The following is a 23,117-nucleotide window of genomic DNA, read 5'->3' on the forward strand; positions in this document are numbered from 1 at the left end:
TGAATTTGGATCAACGTCCTAGATGCGCGTGTCCCACCCCTCCCTCCGCACCCTCTCCCGCACCTCCCTCTCTGCCGCAATCGTCGCGACTCCTCCCCATCGCGCGACCGTGCGCCTCTCTCGAACACCTCCCGCTCCGATCTGATCCAGACCGGATCGCTTCCCCTCTTTCCCTCCCTCCTCGATGGCGCCACCGTCGCCGAATCACCTTCGCTGCCCACGGCTGTCGTTGGAGCGAGCGCCGTCGTCATATCCTCCTCCACCGCCGCCAGCCTCGCGATCTCCTCCGCGGCCGCTGCCGACCGGCACCGCCGCCTGCATCGCCACCCCAAGTGACGCCACCATCAAGTCGTCGTTGATCACTCGTCATCCGGTCCCCGTCGCACCTCCTCGCCTCCACGCCGCCAACCCCTACCGACCGTCGCGCCGTGCCACGTGCCGGCCCACCTCACCCTTGCGTCGCCATCGGTTCCGCCGTTCGTGCCCGCTGGTCTCCATCACGCCGCCATCAAGTCATCGTCGATCACTTGCCGTCTCAGACTATCTTACCTCATTAATTATATGTTAGCAGAGACAAGCAAGATAGTCTGAGACGGCAAGTGATCGACGATGACTTGATGGCGGCGTGATGGAGACTGGCGGGCACGAACGGCGGAACCGATGGCGACGCAAGGGTGAGGCGGGGCGGCACGGCGCGACGGTCGGCAGGGGTTGGCGGCGTGGAGGCGAGGAGGTGCGACGGGGACCGGATGACGAGTGATCAACGACGACTTGATGGTGGCGTCACTTGGGGCGGCGATGCAGGCGGCGGTGCCGGTCGGCAGCGGCCGCGGAGGAGATCGCGAGGCTGGCGGCGGTGGAGGAGGATATGACGACGGCGCTCGCTCCAACGACAGCCGTGGGCGGCGAAGGTGATTCGGCGACGGTGGCGCCATCGAGGAGGGAGGGAAAGAGGGGAAGCGGTCTGGTCTGGATCGGATCGGAGCGAGAGGTGTTCGAGAGAGGCGCACGGTCGCGCGATGGGGAGGAGGCGCGACGATTGCGGCAGAGAGGGAGGTGCGGGAGAGGATGCGGAGGGAGGGGTGGGACACGCGCATCTGGGACGTTGATCCAAATTCATCAGATGATTTTACACCGTTTGGATGTGTGATATGATGAATGATGAATGAGTAAAACCATTTGTTCAACTATAGGATAGATCTATATATAACTCACTGGTGCTCAAGGTACAACTTATTACTATATTTTAGATTGGAGGCTAATTAGTATACATATATATGATGCTACGTCCAATGGCATTCCTACACATTCCTACACGAAGCTTCTCGTGGTAGTCCCCGTCTCCCCGAATATCGGGTAGCTTATCTATTTTCTGTTGTTTTAGTCATATTAACCATTATATCACTCAATAATTAGACTATAAGTATATCGAGAACCTCACTAATTTTTCACGCTGTCACATCGAATTTTTAAACACATGCATGGAGTATTAAATGTGGAAAAAAAACCAATTACACATTTCGTTAGGAAATTGTGAGACAAATCTTTTAAGCCTAATTGCGCCATGATTTGATAATGTGGTGCTACAGTAAATATTTGCTAATGACATATTAATCAGGCTTAATAAATTTGTCTCGCAGTTTCCTAGCGGAATTTGTACTTTGATTTTTGTTATTAGACTGTATTTAATATTTCAAATATGTGTCCGTATATCCGATGTATATGTAGGGGCAAAACTTTTTTTTGCCAACTAAACAGTCCCTCGGTTGCATTCGACGGGAAATCTGAAGTACAGTTTCGAGTTGACTCACAACTCACAAGCTAGTGGACTACGTACCATGATGGGGTACGGTAGTCATTGTGAACTTTGGTACGATATCTCGCTCGCATGCCGTATCGTTCTCAAAGGACGTACTGAAACCTTCAAAGCCCAGCCGAATAAACAGCAGAAATGGTAGGCCCGCGCGATTCGGTTTTCCCGCGCACGAAGCTTCGTGGAAGCTCACCTTGCCTTGCTCCCCTATAATTCCTCGTCTTCCCCCTCATCTTCCTCGCCCCTTCCTCAGCTCTCGATTTCTAAAGACATCGCCATGATGAAGCTTGCGCATTTGTTCGGCTCTTCTTCTTCGTCTTCCTCCTCCAAGAAGGAGAACAAGGTGAGCAGCAAGAAGAGGAGGAGCGGCGCCAAGAGCTGCTCCTTCGGCTCCACCACGTCCTCGTCGTCGTTGGCGGCGTCATCATCCGATGATTCCGCCGCCACCACGCCGAGATCCGTGTTGCCGACGTCGGCGGCGGCGTCCTCCTCCGGCACCAAGAAGCCGGCGGCGGCGGCCGTGACGCGGGAGGACCTGGAGGTGGCCCTGCGGAGGATCGTGTCGAGCAAGGAGGAGCTGGCCGCGATGCTCGCCGAGGCGGATTACGCCGGGGAGCTCGTGCTGGAGGAGATCGCGGCCGCAGCGGCGGACGAGGGCGAGCTGAAGGAGACGTTCGCGGTGTTCGACGCCGACGGGGACGGGAGGATCTCCGCCGAGGAGCTCCGCGCCGTGCTCGCCTCGCTCGGCGACGAGCTCTGCTCCGTCGACGACTGCCGCCGCATGATCGGCGGCGTGGACACCGACGGCGACGGGTTCGTCTGCTTCGACGAGTTCGCCCGCATGATGATGTGTGGCCGCGCGTGATTATATATAGGTTATTAGGTTTTGATCGATGTACGTGATGCATGTTAATCGATCGTCTCCTGTATCTACGTGTCGTTCGTTTGCTGTTCATCGTCTCACTGATTTCTTTTGTTCTCTTTGTACGTAGTACGAGTTTCACAGAAGAAATGAACAGAACGGTCAGTTAGGTTGTTTGTTTGCAAGATCGGTAACTTTTTTTTTTGAGAGAGAATCCATTAATGCCACTGAGACTTTGTCACACGTCTATGGTTTACCACTGACTTTGTCTTAGGGGTATTTTGATCATTTCGACAAATTTGTCCAGTACTAACGGAGGCTAACCGGACAAAGTCGATAGCATATTGTAAAACGTGACAAAGTCAGTGGTAAATTATAGACTTGTGACAAAGTCAGTGGCATATAATGGATTCTCTCTTTTTTTTTTCCGTTACTAGCTGATTTAATTTGCCCGTGCATTGCAATAGAATCAAAGGACAGATTGAGGATTGGGAATTGAAAGCGAGTACACAAGTTTCACCAATATTGAGAGGCGCACACACACGTCAATGATAGAGAGTGATGTAGCTTATTCACTGCTACCACCACTGTCAACATTTAAAGTTGTATAAATTAATTATACGTAAGATGCACACACATACCATCATATACACCAGTCATTGATCTTTTTTTTAACTATTAGACTTACGGTAAACACAAGCACACATATCGATCACTACATACGCAACACCATACTTCCATACTTGATCATGATTCTACCATCATATCATAGGTGCCTCCTCATATATACAACTATTGTTATAGATGTTTGTACTTTATATATGTAAATAAATACTCCATCCGTTCCATCCACCCAAAATCTCTTATATTATAGGACAGAGGGAGTATAAGTCATCCTACAATTTACTCATTAAAACAAAATTTTCTATAGAAATTTCTTAAAATATTTAAGTAAATATATTTTTAAGTTTATTCAATCTTAGCTAATCATACGTCAATTGAGTGTTTTCTCCAAGTAAAGCCAAGCAGCTAATTGCCTGCCCGATAGGCACGTTGGAACGGGACCTTAATTAATCTTCCCCGTGGAAAACAGTTTGCATGCGTTGTACATGTTGAGCGCGCGGGAGACCGGAGACATCAGTGCGTTGCAATTGCGGGGCAACTTACCAACGGTGCATGCAATTGCAGCGAGATGCAGTGCAACTTTCCGGTCAAAAGCAAGCTAGCCCTGCACTTTTTCAGTGACAAAGACAAGAGGTCAAGCACTCAAGCTGCAGGACAAAGTGATCTATACACTGAGTTTCACTGTTCACAAACCATCTTTATGATCCAAAGTGATCTATACTGTGAAGCATCGATCACAGTAGTATTGTCACATTAATAGTGTTATTATACACTCATACTCAACATCGCAACCAGGTTGCAAATTCAACCGTGCATCATCTTGGATGACGATGATGATGCTGGCAAAAAGCAACAATCTCCCAGTGAAAACAACACGATTAAGCTGATCAATTCAGTTCTTTCCACTCCAATTATCCAATCCAAACAAACTGTCAATTTCACACAGAGAACACATGCGCGTGCACAGCTACGACCGAGTGTGGCCGCGTCGCGACGCCGCCGGGCGCCACGCCGTGACGGCGTAGAGCGGCCTCTTGTGCCAGCAGAAGAAGAAGCCATGGCCGCCGGCGTCGTGCCTCACCTCGTACGGCCCCACCCACCCGCAGCTCTGCAGCAGCTTCCTCGCCTCCATGGCGCCGCTGTAGCTCAGCCCCACCGACTCCATCCCGGCCGCCTCCATCCGCGCCGCCCACTGCCGCGCCCGCTCGTGCCGCTCCGTCCGCTCCGCCCCCTCGCACGCCACCACGCCGCGGATCTCCTCCCCGAGCAGCACGCGCTCCACGCGCGCGCGCTCCGCCGCCGCCGCCGCGCTCCGCTGCAGGCAGTCGAACAGCGACGCGTAGTAGTTGAGCGCCTCGTCGAACCGCTCCTGGAACGCGCCGCCGTTGTGGTTCGCCTCCTGCTCCGTCATCACCATGATCTTCGGGGACAGCGACCTCACCGCCGACAGGAAGCTCCCCAGCTTCGGCGTCGACGTCGTCGGGTGCGCCGCCGTTGCTGCTGCGGGGGAGTGGGGTGACAGCGACGACACCACGGACGCGTCGGGGCTCAGCTGCAGCCGCGTGTTCAGCTCCCGCTCCAGCAGCTCGCCGAAGCTTCTCGGGCTGGAGCGCGCGATGATCTGGACCGGGGTGAGGCAGCCGGTGGCGGCGTGCCTCCTCCCGTCGTCGACGGCGAGGAGGCGGTGAAGCTGCAGCACGACGCTGACGGCGAGCGCCTCGCCGGACCTGACGCCGAGGTCGTGGCGGAGCGCGTCGAAGTCCATCTCGTCGAGCTTCGCCTCCACGGCGTTGAACTGGAACGCGATGTCGAACGCCTCCGCCTCCTTGGACAGCACCGCGGCCATGTTCGCGAGGAACTCCTTGCTGTCGTGGACGGCGGTGATGCGGAGGTGCGGCGGGCCCTCCCGGCGGCCGCGGAACGCGTGGAACAGCGCGATCCACTGCACCGGGTTCGCCGCCGGGCCGGAGAAGTCGACGACGTGGACGAACCTCTCCCCCTCCATTGCCTCAAGAATGGCATGGTTGGTGGTCAGGTACGCGAGCTTCAGGAACGGGAGCACGTCGAACATGTGGCGGCGCGCGACGGGGACGAGGTGGGCGTCGGCGGAGTTGGCCGACGACAGCAGCGCGCGCGAGAGGCCCGGGATGAGGTTGAGCAGCTTGCGCGCGAGCGCGTCGGCGAAGACGGCGGCGAGGCGCTGGAGCGCGTGCGGCGCGTCCAGGGACGCGAGCTGCGTGATGTGCTCGAGGCAGAGGTTGGCGCGGTCGAAGGAGCCGGCGGACACCTCGGCGGCGCACTGGTAAAGCAGGCCGATCAGCCGAACGCTCTGCTGGTCATGGCTCAGCTCCTGCACCCACGACCCGTTCGACGGCGACGGCGACGGCGAGTACACCGACGACGCCGGCGATGACGTCGCCGACGACAGCATGTCGTCCTGGAACATGCCCCTGTCCGTGCAGCACAGCCTCAACTGCTACCAGTTTTCAGAGCCGTGAAGCTTATCAAGCAATGGCATCATTGGCATGTCGCCATTGTTGGGTTTGAGACAAATGTTGCAAGGTCAGGTGTTCCTGTGCGACGAAGTTGTCATGGGACGACGAAGGGACAAAGAAGAAGTGGATGCTTCTTCGGATAGAACTAAGAGATGTCGTCTGTATCTTGGTGGAATAACTAAGGAGCTTGGAATTATTCCCTTGGAACTTATCTCCAGCATTTGGATCAGATGCTATCTGACAATTTTGAGATCAATTTCTTCTGCTCCCAGTCTATTGCAGTCACGATTTTGTTTTTTTTTTCTATTTGTGCTCCATGACTAAGCGATGATCAATGAAACTAATACCTCCAAAATCTGCGTTCTTAGTCCAAACAAAACCTGGCTTTGTCTGAAGTTGCAAACGTCAAAGTGTAGGTGACTGCAAGGGGGCTTTCTTGGAGCAAACGTTCGCATTTGGACCCAAGCTGTTGTTGTTCTTTTACCTCCAAACCTAATTTTCTCGTCTATTTTTGCAGGAAAAGCTAGGAATATGAGATTAATTTGCATTTCTCAGCCTCTTAATCAGGTGCATAAACTTTGGATATGAGATTACTCTGCCAAAACTAAGTACTAGCATTTTCTAAGAAACATAATCATTTTGCACACAGAGAAAACTACAAAATGATAGGCAGTCATTCAAGGATCGATGATGAATTAAGCATCTCTGCCAATCCCATTTAGTCGGTTCCAATTTTCAAAGAGAGAAAAAAACAGAACTTTCAGTTCTTTACATACTTCACACCAAAAGATATTTCTATGTCCTATACCACCCTTCTTTTTACACCAAGTGAGCTTATATTAGCATAGCTTTAGTGCAGGAGTCAAATCTTGCTGCAAACACACAATATCAGCCTGTACCTTGAGCTGCCAGACATATGCTGAACAGAGCACCCAGAGTGGGAAATTTGGATGTAGTCTGCTGCTCTAGAATTGCCACGGACAGAGAGGCCTACTGGAATGGCCATATTATTTGGCGTTGAACTAATAACATATGCTCTCTGCTCCCAGAGGATGAACCTCTATTTTGCCTCCATACCGAGATAGAGTAGAGATTCGTAGAACCCCAGCTCAGTAGAAGGCAGCCCCTGTCTTCTTTGTTCTGGCAATTTTTCAATCCAAAGCTCAGCAGATTCTCTTTACCCTCCCTGATGGCACTGAAGCTAAGTTGCACATTGTGAAACCCAGATTCTTCCATGTGCATTGCCCACTGGTCCAGCCTCTCGTGCCGTTCGTGCCGATGGACTCCCTCGCATACCAGTATGTTTTTTATCTCTTCCCTCAGGATCATCCTTTCCACACGTAAGCGTTCATCAGTCCTCCCTGGGTTAGCTGCAGCCACTGCATGGAAGCAGTCAAAGAGGGCAGCATAGTAGTTGAGTACCTCATTGAACCTATCACGGAACAACAGGGCATTGTGGTCTGCATCTTGCTCCATGATCACCATGATATTCGGTTTGAGCGCTCGGATGGCAGACAGTAATCTTGCCAGCAATTTTGGTGTACGAGGGGATGGTGTCTGCAGATAGTTCAGTGTGGAGGCTGGACTGCACACAGAGCTGGCCATTTGCTTAGGCTGAGTGAAGTTGGCCATTTTCTGGAGCTGAGCAATGCTGGTGGAGCTCAAATTGTCGTCAACCAAGAGGAGGCGATGCATTTGTAGAGCGCAGCTGATTGCAACTGCCACACCAAATTTTATCTGGAAGGTGCTACGGAGATTGCTGAAATCCAAGGTCTCAAGTCTGCCTATCACAGAAATAAAACGGAAGGACACCTCAAGAGATTCAGCTTTCTTAGATAGCAATGACTGCATTTCGGCCAAGAAATCGTTGTCATCATGGAGAACAGTAAGGTATAATTCAGGTGCCCCGCCAGGCCGTCCATGGAAGTCATCGAGGAGCTTAAGCCACTGCCATGGATGAGCAGCTGAGCAGGACAAGTCAACAATGTGGACAACCTGCAACTCTACCTGCGTCAGAAGATTACAAGCAAGGGTACAAATAATCTCAAATTCTCATTAATGCTCGCTAATGCTAACCAACAATTCTGCAGGTCCTAAGTTTGTTCTTAAAGAATGTTGTGTGCAAAAGTATATCAATTTTACCTACCATGTTAAACATTAATGACCTTTCAACATAAATTGCACCTTGTAAAGTTTTAAAGTTATAATGTGAAAGTTTTAAAATGGAACATAAATTGCTCTTTACTTTGATCTCCAAAAAATTCTGCATGTTTTCAGGAAGAAATTTTAACAAATCTACACTACCCAGCATTATTAGAAAAGTAGAAAGGAACAGTATCAACTCTAGTTCTTGCATCAATAGTGACAAACATTGATGTTCTGGGAAGTCAGCATGCTATAGAGTTTATATGCCTTGGAAAGGAGAATTATATTTCTTGTTATTCTAGCACCATGCTAAATTGATAATTAAATAAATAGCCGAAAAAAGAAGACTTCATCCAAATTAAGCAGGTGAAAAAAAATACATGCTTCAACCACAAAGTAATGACAGATCCCAATGTATTGGGTGAACTGCATATCTATTGAAAACATTTTTTTTCCCTAAAAGCACATTCAAATCATACTATGACCTTTTCATCCTCCATTGCCTCCATAATGGCCCGGTTGATAGTGACAAAACCGGTGCTTAGGTAGGGGTTCAGCTTGAAGAAGTTGTGGCGGGCAGCCCGGAGGGTTGACTTCTCAAAGTAATCAGATGGATTGATAAGGGCACCATAAAGGCCCTGAATGGAGGAGAGAAGGCGGTGATCTAGGCTGTCAACAATGATCTTGGATAGGTGCTGCAATGGCCCGTCAGCTATGGTGAGCATTCTGATCTTCTTAAAGCTGAAGTCAGCCTTCTCAAAAGATCCCTCAGTTACATGGGAAGCACACTCATGCAAGAGAGGGACGAGCTGTGCTAAGTGATCCACCATACCCTGATCTTGCACCCATAGCCCATGCATCATTTTATTTTCTGCTCTCTAGGAAAGGATTGGCGTGGTCAAGTAGGAAGTATTGTTTGGCTGAGTTTGCTGGAGTAACTCCGATTTTATGCACAGCTACATATGTGATACGTAGGGAAAGCACTCTAACTCATGTCTTTAACTGATAGAACAAAATAAAGATTTTTGGTTTTATATAGAATTACATTAGGCAATTTGAAAGGATTCACGGTATAGGCAAAGTTTTACATGTTGGCATGTCCGCAACGAAAGGAATACTATAGGAATATTCAGTTTGTTCCGTTTGGATTTGTCCCTTTGGTTTCTTCATATCCACCAGGTAGCAACTGACAAACATTGGGGTCAATCTCGTTGGACTATGGAATACTACTATGCATGGAACTTTTGGCAAGCTTATCAGATATGGTTCTTTAAAAAAATTAATATACAAAGAAGAGATGTGGATCATGTGGTACCTACTTAGAATGAGAAAATATATGCAGTACATACTGTTAAGTGATACTAATATCTTAGCAATTTTTATGCGGTTAGCATCCTTATTTGCTAAGTAACCTGTTATGGTTGGACACAAGTTCTAGCAAACCCAACTGCCCTGTTGGCCAGACCCTAAATATTTGTTGTGAACGATGATGGCTTTAACAAGGGAAGAATCACATTATATATTCTACATTTCAGCTGGGTTATATATTTTACATTTCAGGCAGATGCACATTTCATTGGTCTGTTTTTCTTGATTAGTATAACTGCATTGTGTTTCCTTTTCACTAGGGTTTAGCCGGTTAGCCGGTTTAGCATTTGATCAGAATCAAATTTTGTTAATTTGATAAAATTGGTAACGCTTAGTACCAACAGCTTAAGTGATTTCTTACTTGTTACATGGTACAAAGGCACAACCACAACCACAACATTAGCACAAAGGCACTTAGCACAGTAGCGACTAAATACTCACTTTCTTTTTCTAAATTGAAACTTATCCACAACATTTCGCATTGCAAATTTAAAGGTGCAATAAAGGAAAGGACAAATTGTTACCAGAACGTCCCTGATCCGGAGTCCGGAAGGGGAAATATGCCGGCGCCGCGGTGTCAGTGACGCGGAACCCAGAATGCTGCTACTCCTGCACGGGTGATAGCCGCGACAGGGGAGCCGGGGTCCCGGCGCAAATACACCAAGGACTCCGCAGCCTCCCGCCTCGATCTGAAGTAGAGAAGCGAGGGCTGGCCGGTGGAGACTGGCGGACATCGCCGCCGCCGCCGCCGAACGGCCGACGCGACATGGCGGATCAGTGTGGGGACTGGGAAGAAGGAGAAGGTGGCCGAAGCCTTTGCGTATGGTTGATTGGGCCTTTGGGGCTTGGAGCCCATAAGAAGTGGCCCGTCTTGACATTGCTAGATTTGGCCCAAAAATAACTGGAATTTCAAACAGATCAAAATGGCCACACTCTAATCTCAGAAAAAAAAGAGTTTGATCGTATTTTTAGATTTTTCATAGTTAATCATTTCTCCTCTCCACATAATTGCAAGTCAAGAACTCTGTGCCTCTTATACAGATTAATTAATCTCGCAAAAAATGAAAAAAAAAGAAACAGGTTACAACTTGAAAACTAAATTACAAATGCATGCTCTTTCGTCTGGTTGGTCATCAAAGCTATGTACCGGAGTCATCGATCATCTGCCTCGGCACCGACATGTATGTACTCGCTTCTCTCTGAACCTGACCCAGCTCCTCCGCTCGCCGCCGGCCGCCATGCCGAGATCGAGTAGAGAGGCCTTGAGCTCCAGCACAGGAGGAGGCAGCCGCCGCATTCCCTGTTCTCGCAGCGTCTCAATCCGCATCGCCTCACCATGTCGTTCCCCTTCCTGATGGCGGCGTAGCTGAGCGGCACGCCGGTGAACCCGGCCATCTCCATGCGCGCTGCCCACTGCCGCAGCCGGTCGTGCCGCTCCCGCCGGTGCGCGCCATCCCGGAGTAGGACGCCCTTGATCTCCTCGCCCACCACGACGCGCTCCACCTGCGCGCGCTCGTCGGGCGACCACAGGTGCGACGCCGCCGAGGTGGTGGCGGCCGCGGCGTCGTCGAGGCTGTCGAACACGGCGGCGTAGTGGTGGAGCGCCTCGCAGAAGCGCTTCCGGAAGGAGACGCCGTTGTGGTCCGCGTCCTGCTCCGCCACCACCACGATCTTTGGTGACAGCGCGCGCACCGCCGACAGGAAGTTGGCTAGCGCCGCCGGCATCTGGAGGTGAGGGGTGGACGCCGGTGGCGAGACGAACGTCAGCGGCGTGGCAGGGCTTCGGTATGGGTCGTCGTCGTCGTCTTTGTACTGGACGCTTCCGCCGCCGCCTGTACTCGGCGGGCACGAGCTCACCGCCATCTGCTGGAGCTGCGCGATGCTCGCCATTTGGTTGAGATGGGCAGAGCGAGAGCTATACATCGCATCGTCATCAGCAGCAAGAAGACGATGAAGTTGAAGAGTGCAGCTGACGACGAGCGCCTCGCCGGATTTTATCTCAAGGACATCTCGAAGGTTACTGAAATCCAGATCCTCGAGCTGGCCAACGACGCCATGGAACTGGAACTCCATGTCGAGCTCTTCGGCTTCGTCGGAGAGAACCTCTGCCATCTTGGCAAGCAACTCCCCGTCGTCGTGGACGACGGTGAGCCGAACGACGCGCGGCGGGCCTTCCGGGCGACGGCGAAGCTCGTGCAGGAGCTGGATCCACTGACATGGCTGGGTAAATGGACCTGACATTCCGACGACATGGACCAAGCTCTCGTTCTCCACCGCCTCGACGATGGCGCGGTTGCCGACGACGAACGCCACCTTGGGGAAGGGGCTGAGCTCAAAGAACCCGCGGCGCGCCGCCCTGACGGAACGCCGGTCGAGGTAGACGGAGGGGTCGATGAGCGCGTCGGTGATGGCCTGGACGGGGCGGAGGAGGCGCCGCGCGAGGCAATCCACCATTGCCTCGGCGAGGCGCTTCTGCGGCCCGTCGCCGGCGGCGGCGGCGGCGGCGAGGCCCGTGGCGCGCGCGAGGCAACGCGTGGCCTTCTCCATGGGCCCAGTCTCTACGTGGGCCGCGCACTCCAACAGAGCTAGGCCCATCTCCTCGGTTGGGCCACGGCCTTGCGTCCACGGCTCATATGGCGAGCAGAGCGACAGCTCCGGCGATGAGGAGTCCGTACCAGAGAACATGGCTAAAACGCTAACTAATTCCTCTGATAAAAAATGCTAAGTAATTTAATGAGAGCTTAGTTACCAGCAGCTAGTATAGTTGGATCAGGTGGTCTCAGTAGGAGCAGGGTTTCAATGTTGTGGCAGCTGTTGAATTTATAGAAGCAAAGATGCGTGTGTGTATGCTTGCCTCATTTCTTGTCATTGGATGATTAAGGTATTAGTTTGTTGCTTATAAATTATGACCTGGGTTTCAGGATTTTGGATGGACATTAGCCAAGTTGTAGCCTTGTAAGTTCATCATTTGTTTGCACTGAAGCATTTCTTGTTGGAATATACTTGTTTGTTACTCTGTTTCCAATGGATTTGGGTATCTCTTTGTCTTCTTGGTACCTGTCTAGCTCATCTACTAGGAAGAAACAGAACAGATTACTTTGTGGCCAATCTCCTTGGACTAAGGATCGAATGATATGTTTTGAAGATTTATCTAACTTTAGAGTAGTATGTCATTATCTAAAAAAATTTAACTATATATTTAAGCTTCTAAATGACAATATGACATAGTCCAAGACTGAACGCTGCTGGTACTGGCTGAGAGCCTGAGACAACCTAACCCAAACCCAAACGGACGGTCCGGCCTGGCCCAAGAATTCTTTGTGTTCCGGCCCATCACGAATACAACCTTGTCTGCTCTGCGGCATCTACACTAGCATGCATGATATTATGATTGTATATCTTTCTGCAGATGCATTACTGGTGACTGATCATTGCTTCATTAGGCCTCGGCACTTCAAAACATGCTTAATTTTTGTCAGCTCTCCGATACATTATTACAGAGATCTCTACTGTTTCATATTGGCCGATTTGATAGGTAGGTTGTTGCAAATAATATGCATGAATAATGGACCGAGCTAGCTAGCAATAGCATTATTCAGATGAACAGCAGCAGTACTGAATTGAAGTAGTACTTTCACTAGCTAACTTTGTGCGTTCAACTAAATGAGATGTTACTTTCACTAGCCAGTAATTCATGCCGGCTCCCGGCTATAGTTGCACTAACAACTAGTAAGATTATTAATACATGCAAAAACGGCTAACGACATAATTAATAAATGTTGAGGCATGGCCGGCCAGCGCGTGGTGTTGTAGAATTGCAGGAGAAGCTACTTATCCATGACCATACATCCATATAGTCTCTATACTTTCCCAGTGTATTATACTGTACATTTTATTGCGTTGTCTGCACATGTGCTACTGTACAGTTGACATCAACCACTGTTGCTGGTCTCTCTGGCAAATAAGATGCTGAAGTAATTGAACTGAACCACCACTAATAAAAGTGTGTTGGTCTTCTGTACACTTCAACTGTGGTAAAAGTATTACCAGCATACATGCTGTTAGCTATCTTCAGGTTCAGATCGATATATAAAAATAAATAATTCTCATAGCTGCAGATTGCAGAGAGATAGCGAGCATGGAGGCATGGAGGAGCTGAGCAGCTGCATGCCGGGATGCTTTGCATGGACGTATATACTTTTGCACAGACGACCGGACAAGCTTGTTAGTAGCTTGTATAGCAGCAGCTAGTAGTAGCAATTAATCAAAATACGGGACCTAACGATATGCGAATTGAAATGGAAGATCGATCTTCAGCAATCGATCACGCACAGATCGAATTTTTCGATCTTTTTCAGGCAGTGGCGTAGCCAGCTAGGTGGCACTGTGGTTCATGGACCACCTAAAAATTTAAAATTATAGTATATGTGCTAGTTAATATAATACACTACGCCAGATCGGCCCATCTGTGACGGCCTATTAGTGACGGACCAAAGTGCCTCGTCAGAGATAACCTCATCTGTGACGGGTTACAATAAATCATGTCATAGATAGGGCTCAAGAAAATAACCCGTCACAGGTAAGTACTCATCTGTGACGGATCTATATAAGGAACCCGACACACAACATCTTTAACGTGTCTACATATAGACCCGTCACTGATGACCTCTTACCTGTGACGGGTTTTAAGTTTGTAACCCGTCACAGGTGAGATACCTCACCTCAAACGTGTTGGATTTTTATACCCGTCACTGGTGAGTTAAAAAAAAAAGAAACCCCTACCACCCACCCAGGGGGCCCACCACCCACTCACCTCCCGGCCTTATCTCCTCTTCTCTCAACTCCTCCCCACCACTCTCTCCTCTTCCTCAACTCTCTCCCTCACTTCCTCCCGACCTCCCGCCTCCACCTCTCTCTTCTTCCTCCCGACCTCCCACGTCTCGCCACCTCCCGACCGCCAGTCGCCTCCATCTCCCACGCCTCGCCGGCCCCCGGCCATCGGACACCGGATCCGGCCGACAGCGCCTCCCCCATCGACTGCCGGACTCCTCCCCCGCCTCCCCCACCGGATCCAGCCTCCACGAGGTCGGGGGACGTGGATACGCATCCCGGCCGCCTCCCAGCCGCCAGCGCCTCCCACACCGACTGCCGGACTCGTCCCCCACCTCCCCCACCGGATCCGGCCTCCACGAGATCAGGGGACGTGGATCCGCGTCCCGGCCACCGGACGCGGCCGCCTCTCGACCGTCGGACGCCGGATCTGGCCTCCGGGAAGCCGGATCCGGCCGCCAGCGCCTCCCACACCGACTGCCGGACGCCTCCCCTGCCTCCCCCACCAGATCCCGCCTCCACAAGGTTAGGGGATGTGGATCCGCGTTCCAGCCATCGGACGAGGCCGCCTCCCGACTATCGAACGCCGGCTCTGCTTCCCCTTCGCTCCGGCGGCCGGATGTGCCTCCCACCAGAGGGCGCTGCCGCCTCCACCTCCCGACCGTCCCTCGCCATGGCCGCCATCCTCTTGTTTTGCTTTGATACTATATTGTTGTATGTGGATTGAGAAATTCTTGCCATCCCCTTTCTGTGAATGTGTGCTATATGACTTCTATGAATGTGTGCTATATGAGATTATTCGGTTTGAATTTCTTGTGTGAGCAAAGCAACTGTGACAACGAGCACCACCATGGCAGCGTGCGCCATTTTTTCTTTTGCTAGGTTTTTCACACCAGTGACGGGTTGCACGCTATGTCTTTCAATTTTTTTTGTTGGGTTAAAGACATCACTGACGGGTCACAATATAAGGTCCGTCACAGGTTAATAGTCACCTGTGACGGGTTTTATATATGGTCCGTCACAGGTGTTGGTCACCACTGACGGACCTTCACCCGTCAAAGATGAGGACAGTCATCAGTGACCACTTATCTCTGACCAGGGCCAAATCCGTCAGAGGTAACAGTTTGAGCCCGTCACAGGTAGCCTTGTCCGGTGTAGTGATAAAAATTGTACAGTAAACCACTCTTTTAATTGACATATTATATATAGATGAACCATCTTTACTTTAAATCCTAGCTACGTCACTGTTTTTAGGCATGGGTGCTAATTAATTAGCCAGCCGTGTACGTGCATGTGAAATGTCCTGTCAGCGTGCACCAAATTGAAGATCAACTGAGAAAGTGAGAATCACCTACTATATGCAATGCAAGTATATATATCAGAGCTTCCACTGTTTGCTCAAAGCTAGAGATGGCAGGATTATAAAGCAGAAAAGAGGAAAAGAACGAGGAGAGATATAGTAGATGATTGCTTCAAAATGTTGTCCTGTTTTCCTATATAGGAAGTCAAATAAATATGCTGGCGAAACCATACACTATCAATTAATCTCCCAAACATGATTGTTCCCACATTTAATTATATATAGTTGGAGCGACACGATCGATCTGCACACCACGAATAATAATTATTTTCTTGAATAAATTAATGTTTAGAACGGAACTCTCTCCTTCATTTCCAAATGCACGTTTGAACATGGTTTATACTCTATCCGATTTTTAATATATGACGCTATTGACTTTTAGACATAGATTTAACCATTTATTTTATTTTAAAATTTTGTGCAAACATAAAAAAATATAAGTCATGCTCAAAGAAATTTTGATGATAAATCAAGTCCTAACAAATAAATGATATTTACATATATTTTCTTAATAAGACGAATGGTCAAAAATATCTCAAAAAGTTACTTAAGAATATTTTTAAATATTAAGTTGGATACATGAAAATGACAGTTCATATGAATAAATTTGTCGTAAAAAATATAAACATGATATAATAACTTTTGGGGTTTATAAAACATAATAATATTATATGTTTGTGATTTGTGCAGCGTTAATCAAAGGTGACAAGTAGGAGTACCTAATAAAAACGAACAGTGTTCAATAAAATCTGCGCGTCATATTTATTCGTGCAATAAATTGATGATAGTAACATTTTGATGGAATAAAGGAAAATGGCGCGCGACATTATTCCAGAGAACAAAAAATGGCGATGTTAATCATTTATATATGTTTTCTTTTGGTTTGGATAATCCTGGTTGTGTTCTTTTGGAGGGGTTGGGAATCCCTCCTCTCCGCACGAAAAACAGAATAATAGATTAGCACGTGATTAATTAAGTATTAGCTATAAAAAAAATTTGAAAAATGGATTAATATGATTTTTTTAAAGCAACTTTCCTATATAAACTTTTTGCGAAATACGTACCATTTAGCAGCTTGAAAAGCGTGCACATGAAAAATGAGGGAGAAGAGTTGGGAACGGTGACGTTTTTCAAACTGCTAAACGGTGCGTTTTTTATAAAAAGTTTCTATACAAAAGTTGTTTAAAAAAATCATATTGATCCATTTTTGAAAAAAAAAGCTAATACTTAATTAATCACGCGCTAATGGACTACTCCGTTTTCCATGCGCACTATGCATGTTCCCATCCTTCCCTACCAAACACAGCCTCAACTGTTCACCAGCCCAACTGCTATATATATAACAACTGAAAGCTTTGTTTTAATTGGTATATTTTCACTTCTAAACTAAAAATAAATAAATTTAAACTAAACTTAAATAATATGACAGATTAATTACAATTGGAATTACATATTTAAACCTTACAGCTCGGATCGAGTTTCAAACTTTGCTATCAAAATTGCTAGTCTTACCTAGAATGTATATATACTAACACTACTACAATACCGATTGTCCTGTGCGGGCGAGTCGATTTTCGCGTGCGGGTGGGCGCAGTGGCGGATCCATGCATATCCTGTGGGGTCGTCTGACCCCACAGGTTTTTGAAAAACCCCTTTAAAAACCTTGATTTTTATGTATAAATCCAGAAAACTTAGAAAAATGATCCCACTTAAATATAAACTGCTATTCATCGACCCCACAGGGTTAAATTCCTGGCTCCGCCACTAGGTGGGCTTCCCGCACGCACACAGTCGTCTGGGAAAATCATGATTTTCGCGTGCGGATGGCGCACCCACACGCGGAAACTGATTTTCGCATGCGGGCGCTTAAGCCGCCCGCATGGAAAAACAAAAAAAAATCAAAACAAATAAAAAAGAAAAAAAACTAACCCTAATCCGCCGCCGTCGACCCCACGGTCGCCGGCTACGGATCCGCCGCCCGCTCCTGTCGCCAGCGCCGGATCCATAGTCGCACATTGACACACAATAGACCTCACATCAATTCCAAGAACACATATCACAAGAGCTATAAATGAACTCCAAGAACGCATCTCACAAATCACAAAGAGTCACAAACAAAGAGATCACAAATCACAAAGAGTCACAAACAAAGAAAGAAGGAGGGGGAGAGATGGATCCGCCGGTCGCTGACACCGTCGCACCTCCTGTCGGCGGCTCCACCTCCACATCGGCCGCTGACGACACCTCCCAACCGGTGCCGCACCTCACGCCGCCGCATGCTGCCGCTCTGCTGGATCTGCAAGGGGAGGGAGGAGAGGGGGGCGCGCCGCCGGATCCGCCGCCCCCATGCCTCCCCTCCGCCGGATCTGCAAGGCGAGGGAGGTGAGGGGGCGCGCGCCACCGCATCCACTGCCCCTATGCCTCCCCTCCGCTGGATCGGCAAGGGAAGGGAGGGGAGGGGGCGCCGTGGTCGCCCGCCGCCGCCACCACCTACTCCCGTCACCCGCCGCCGCCGCCTGCATGCTGTCGCCGCAGTCGAGGGAGAGGGAGGGAGGCACCGCGCGCCGCCTGCTGTCGCCACCGGCCAAGTGACGACAACCCGACGGGAGTGGGAGGAGAGGAGAGAGGGAGGTGGGAGGAGTGGAGTGGGAGAGGGAGGTAGGAGAGAGGGAGGTGGGAGGAGAGGAGTGGGATAGAGGGAGGTAGGGGCGGACTGAGAGCGACAGGCGCGCGCGTGAGGATAAAATGGATGGGCTATTTTCGCGTACGGTTGGCTTAAACCGCTCGCACAGGATAATGCGTTTTCCCGTGCGGGCGATAGCCCGGCACCGGTCCCCTAATTTTCCGTGCGGTTCCACTTATGTACCGTATGGAAACAAAATGGGGCGGCGTCCAGGAAAATGAATCATGTAGTAGTGTAACCTAAATTGTGCTTTAAATTTGAAGGTTTGGAGGCACGGCAATGGGCAATGATATCTGATGAAAGTGTGCAGTGGTCGGATTAATGGGGAAAATGCTTTGAGGTAGCTGCAACCAAATTTAAATCTTAGAGTTTAAATTTAGAATTTATTTAGGGTTTTCTTTGTGGATTTCTATTTTCAGCCTTAACTTTCGGACCCTAAAAGTCTTACCTTATAATTAATTTCAGCCATATGTAATATATCAGCTTGAAGGTCTTGTTTGATTCAACTACTGGCTACTAGGTTAACACATTTCTCATACCGCTAAATGGTGTATTTTTTGAAAAAGTATCTATATAAAAGTTTCTTTAAAAACTAAATAAATCCATTTCTAACTCTTAATGTTAAAGTTATCATAATATTAGAATAATCTACAATATATCAACTAACCCTAAAAATAGCGCTTTCTAAACAGGTTGGCAATGGTGACATTGGTGCGAGGTCAATACGTACCCAATAATTTACGTGAAGAGCGACGGAAAATCAGATAATTGAGAGATATTTTGCGCTTCATGAATTGACTGAAGTGGAACTAAACCCTGCTGGTATAATCAACTAGCCATCGGGAAAAAGGCTAACATCCACACGCAAATACTGTGGCCCGGGCTGAAACACTGTGTGACATGCATGCATATATATCTGCCACACATACAGATATACATATGCATACATTAGCTGGGATGTCACCGAATTTAAATATTCTAAAAAAATACTCCATTCATTTTTTTAATATATGATCTTGCGTTTGATCATTTGTAAGTATTATTTATAAATTGCAATTATCGTTTATTTTCTTATAATTTATTTTATTATTAAAGTACTTTAAACATGCTTTATATTTTTCATATTTACATAATTATTAAATGAGATAAATGATCAAATGTATTGTTTAAATCAATATATAGTATCATATATTAAAAAACTAAGGGATATAATAAGTAGGTCGGAATCATTTAACGTCTGAATCTCTATGAACCTAAAAACTAACCAATCACAAGCTCTGCCCATTCACTTCGTTCCTCGCTTTTTTACCACATAAAAATCTAATGTTCATTAAAGTTGCACACAATATATACAAAGGCTGTGTTTACATTCAGAAGTGAAAAGTTTTGACGTGTCACATTAGATATACAGACACACATTTAAAATATTAAACGTAGACTAATAACAAAACAAATTATAGATTCCGCCTGTAAACTGCGAGACAAATTTATTAAGCCTAATTAATCTGTCATTAGTAAATGTTTACTGTAGCACCATATTATCAAATCATGACGCAATTAGGCTTAAAAGATTCATCTTGCAATCTACACGTAATCTGTGTAATTAGTTTTTTTTTTCTATAAGGTGGTGAAAAGTGCAAACCACTCACTAGTGCCTATAGTGTCATTGGCAGATGGGGTCTACCCAGAGCAGTGCCCTTCCTGTCAGTGACGATCAAAACGCACAGTGAGCTGCAACAATGCACCGATCATCCATGGACCATTGATACTGTAGCCAGAACAGTATGGCCATCAGCTGTATGCGTCCCCACCCACAAGCTTGCCACAAAAGAGACGACGGGTACGGTACCATTGCTCACTGTAGCTGTAGCACAAAGGGGATTGATAGCATCCGCATGCTCCCCTCTCCATTTCTCTCCTCACACACACCTCTCCTTCACCCTAACCTTTTCTTTTTCCTCTTGCAACAGTTGCTTCTACCTTGTGTTGCTCCCTCCCTTTCCCCTCCACCTCTCTTGCTTGGTTTGCTTCCTCAAAATCTCTATCCAAATCCCTCCTCCTCACCTTCCTGCGCCTGAAAAGTTGGGGCCAATCCGGCGCTTTTATCTGGTGGTGATAAGCTGCACATGAGATCATGAGCTCCGAGGACTCGCTCAAATCCTTGTCGCTTGACTACCTCAACCTGCTCATCAATGGCCAGGCCTTCAGCGACGTCGCCTTCAGCGTCGAGGGCCGCCTCGTGCACGCCCACCGCTGCGTGCTGGCGGCGCGGAGCTTGTTCTTCAGGAAGTTGTTCTGCGGGCTCGATCCGAATCACCAGCCGCCGCCGCCGCCACCGCCGCCGTTAAACTGGCCGACGGCGGGGGGAGGCGGCGGCGGCTCTGGTGGTGGAGGGCGTGGCGGCGCCGGTGGTGGTGGAGGAGCGCCTGCCACGCCGGAGCTTGTCATCCCCGTCAGCTCGATCCGGTACGAGGTGCTCGTGCTCGTGCTGCAGTTCCTGTACAGCGGGCAGGCGTCGGTGGCGGCGCCCAAGAGCGGGCCGCTCCCGGGGTGCGGCGCCCGGGGTTGCTGGCACACGCGGTGCGGCGCCGCCGTCGACCTCGCCCTCGACACGCTCGCCGCCGCGCGCTCCTTCGGCGTCGAGCAGCTCGCCCTGCTGGTTCAGGTACTGCGAAAAATTCAGGAACACGACGTAGTATATACGCGTCATGCATCCTGCAGCTGCAAATAATTTGAAATTCCTCTTCCATATGCTTGCAATTCGATCTTGGGATCTGCTGCTAACACTGGATATTGATTAAGAGTACATGATGGTAGTTAGGCTGGCATGATTGGAGCATCTTTTTGGTGACATTAAGAAGGAGTCAGCAGAAGCAATGTTCAAGTCTGAGCTGATCCTGCTGCATGCTTGCCTAGATCCCTAGGTTGCATGCCCCCTTTGCCTTTTTTTTCCGATTACTGAGCGAGCTGAGCTGCACGATTCATGCACTACTGCTCTCAACTGTGGCATCTGATCCATGCGCAGTAGCTGCAGCAGAATCTAGTGCATGCCCTCACTTCATTCATCGCAATTTTTTAACATTTTTTCTTGTGTTCTTTTTTTTTTCGGGAGTGAGATAGATGGGGTATAGTGTACTGATAGGACTGAGTCGTCTCTAGTCTCGATTGCTTTTCTGCTGCTTCGCCCTTGCTGCTTCTGTCATCACTTGTCATGGAGCTTCTGACTCATCTTTACTAGGAAGGGTCTTTTCAAGCCCTTGTTGTGTCTGTCCCTTCCTTACATCACATCCATCCCCATGCTTGCTTTCCTGATTTCTTAATTCGCATCATTTCGGCATTTCCATTGCTAGGGTTTCTTGGAGATCCAACCCGGGGTGGCCACTTCGATCCTAACTAGCATCATTTCCAAAAATAATTCTTAATGTACAGCATGCATGCTGTGTTCTAAGCAAAAAGTACAGTTAAGCATCATCATACATGTTTGCATATCTCTCTGAACAGAACTGAAGAAAGTACTACATGCTAAGAACAACATTTCATGCTGCTAATTAGCTGCCGTGCATTTGGGGTGATTAATTAAGCATCTTAATTGAACTAACGGCGAGTTGCACAATGCAATGTGTTGATGCAGAAGCAACTGGAGAGCATGGTGAAGGAGGCGTCGGTGGACGACGTGATGAAGGTGCTGATGGCGTCGCGCAAGTTCGAGATGCAGGAGCTGTGGGCGACTTGCTCCCACCTCGTCGCGCGCTCCGGCCTCTCCGCCGATCTCCTCGCCAAGCACCTCCCCATCGATGTGGTGGCCAAGATCGAGGAGATCCGCGCCAAGTCGCCGCTCGCCGCGGCGGCCGCGCCGCGCTCGCCGTTCCTGACGCACCACTACCTCCCCATGAACCCGGCGTCCTCCGCGGCGGACCGCGACAACAAGATCCGGCGCATGCGGCGCGCCCTCGACGCCGCCGACATCGAGCTCGTCAAGCTGATGGTCATGGGCGAGGGCCTGGACCTCGACGACGCGCTCGCCGTGCACTACGCCGTGCAGCACTGCAACCGCGACGTCGTCAAGGCGCTGCTCGAGCTCGGCGCCGCCGACGTCAACTCCCGCGCCGGCCCGACAGGCAAAACCGCCCTGCACCTTGCGGCGGAGATGGTCTCCCCGGACATGGTGTCCGTGCTCCTCGACCACCACGCCGACCCGAACTCCAGGACGCTCGACGGCGTCACGCCGCTCGACGTGCTCCGCAGCCTCACCTCCGAGTTCCTCTTCAAGGGCGCCGTGCCGGGGCTGACGCACATCGAGCCCAACAAGCTCAGGCTCTGCCTCGAGCTCGTGCAGTCGGCGGTGATGGTGACCACGCGCGACGACGGTGCGCCTGTCACCGGAGGCGAGGCCGGCGGAAGCGACGGCGGCAACTTCCCGCGGAGCGACGCCGACGACAGCTTGGTGAGCCTGACGATGAACTCGACGCTAATGTACCAGGGCCAGGAAATGGCGGCGGCCGTGGCCGCCGGCGAGGGGAGGAAAAGCAACAACGGCCGAGGGAGCCCGCCGCCCGCCATGTACTTCCCCAATGGCTTCGCATAAGTAATATTATTCCCTATCCTTCTCTTCTACTAGCCGTGTTGAGATTTGTGGGGTTATGCATGGTTGACAAGATGAGCAGCAAATGGTGTAGCTAGCTACTATATAGCTAGGATAAATGGGCAACAATTTAGTGGTATTTGATGTGGATTGTTCGATCTTTCGCATGATTGATTCGCTTGCGCGCGCAGCAAACTGTTGCATGCTAGCTAATTTGTTCAAAAAGTTTCAAACCATCAAGCAATGTTCATCTTGTAATATTGGAGCTGTAGTCTCCAATGTGATCGATCCACCAGGAGATGAGCATATGCTCGATCCAGCTGCAGCTACTAGTGTTGATGGCCTGAAGAAGAGG

The 23,117-nt window shown here is 49.4% G+C and overlaps 5 protein-coding genes across 8 annotated transcripts; 2 read left to right on the top strand and 3 right to left on the bottom strand.

Annotated features, from left to right (window-relative positions):
* Positions 1–2,053: 2,053 nt before the first annotated feature.
* Positions 2,054–2,860, top strand: LOC4351455 (probable calcium-binding protein CML36). Its single transcript, XM_015764146.3, has one exon. The coding sequence runs from the start codon at positions 2,091–2,093 to the stop codon at positions 2,676–2,678; it is 588 nt and encodes a 195-aa protein (XP_015619632.1). The 5' UTR covers positions 2,054–2,090; the 3' UTR covers positions 2,679–2,860.
* Positions 2,861–4,020: 1,160 nt separating this feature from the next.
* LOC107276886 (scarecrow-like protein 3) lies at positions 4,021–6,064 on the bottom strand. Its single transcript, XM_015764139.3, has one exon. The coding sequence runs from the start codon at positions 5,743–5,745 to the stop codon at positions 4,267–4,269; it is 1,479 nt and encodes a 492-aa protein (XP_015619625.1). The 5' UTR covers positions 5,746–6,064; the 3' UTR covers positions 4,021–4,266.
* Positions 6,065–6,447: 383 nt separating this feature from the next.
* On the bottom strand, positions 6,448–10,095 carry LOC107277905 (scarecrow-like protein 3). Its single transcript, XM_066306311.1, has 2 exons — positions 9,832–10,095; positions 6,448–7,801 (listed from the first exon to the last, which is right to left on the bottom strand). Exons 1-2 carry the CDS (start codon positions 10,039–10,041, stop codon positions 6,785–6,787), a joined length of 1,227 nt encoding a protein of 408 aa, XP_066162408.1. The 5' UTR covers positions 10,042–10,095; the 3' UTR covers positions 6,448–6,784.
* Positions 10,096–10,459: 364 nt separating this feature from the next.
* Positions 10,460–11,992, bottom strand: LOC107275472 (scarecrow-like protein 3). Its single transcript, XM_015763645.3, has one exon. It carries the CDS (start codon positions 11,990–11,992, stop codon positions 10,460–10,462), a length of 1,533 nt encoding a protein of 510 aa, XP_015619131.1.
* An 8,068-nt stretch (positions 11,993–20,060) lies between these two features.
* On the top strand, positions 20,061–23,087 carry LOC4351457 (BTB/POZ domain and ankyrin repeat-containing protein NH5.2-like). Of its 4 annotated transcripts, none has more exons than NM_001423314.1 (2): positions 20,061–20,845; positions 21,812–22,900. In NM_001423314.1, the coding sequence occupies exons 1-2, from the start codon at positions 20,315–20,317 to the stop codon at positions 22,763–22,765; spliced, it is 1,485 nt and encodes a 494-aa protein (NP_001410243.1). In that variant the 5' UTR covers positions 20,061–20,314; the 3' UTR covers positions 22,766–22,900. The 4 variants fall into 4 exon arrangements, with proteins under 4 accessions (NP_001410243.1, XP_066162070.1, NP_001410244.1 ...); XM_066305973.1 differs by lacking the exon at positions 20,061–20,845 and adding an exon at positions 21,372–21,444 and having other exon boundaries at positions 21,812–23,087; NM_001423315.1 differs by lacking the exon at positions 20,061–20,845 and adding an exon at positions 21,373–21,554.
* The last annotated feature ends 30 nt before the right edge of the window (positions 23,088–23,117 follow it).

This window comes from Oryza sativa, chromosome 12 (assembly GCF_034140825.1).
Source record: "Oryza sativa Japonica Group chromosome 12, ASM3414082v1".
NCBI lineage: Eukaryota > Viridiplantae > Streptophyta > Magnoliopsida > Poales > Poaceae > Oryza > Oryza sativa.

Coding starts and splice junctions, on each gene's coding strand:
- LOC4351455 (XM_015764146.3), top strand. CDS start 2,091: ATGATGAAGCTTGCGCATTTGTTCGGCTCTTCTTCTTCGTCTTCCTCC.
- LOC107276886 (XM_015764139.3), bottom strand. CDS start 5,745: ATGTTCCAGGACGACATGCTGTCGTCGGCGACGTCATCGCCGGCGTCG.
- LOC107277905 (XM_066306311.1), bottom strand. CDS start 10,041: ATGTCCGCCAGTCTCCACCGGCCAGCCCTCGCTTCTCTACTTCAGATC. Junction 7,802..9,831: donor TCCGGATCAGGGACGTTCTG/GTAACAATTTGT, acceptor CTTCTGACGCAG/GTAGAGTTGCAGGTTGTCCA.
- LOC107275472 (XM_015763645.3), bottom strand. CDS start 11,992: ATGTTCTCTGGTACGGACTCCTCATCGCCGGAGCTGTCGCTCTGCTCG.
- LOC4351457 (NM_001423314.1), top strand. CDS start 20,315: ATGAGCTCCGAGGACTCGCTCAAATCCTTGTCGCTTGACTACCTCAAC. Junction 20,846..21,811: donor AGCTCGCCCTGCTGGTTCAG/GTACTGCGAAAA, acceptor GTGTTGATGCAG/AAGCAACTGGAGAGCATGGT.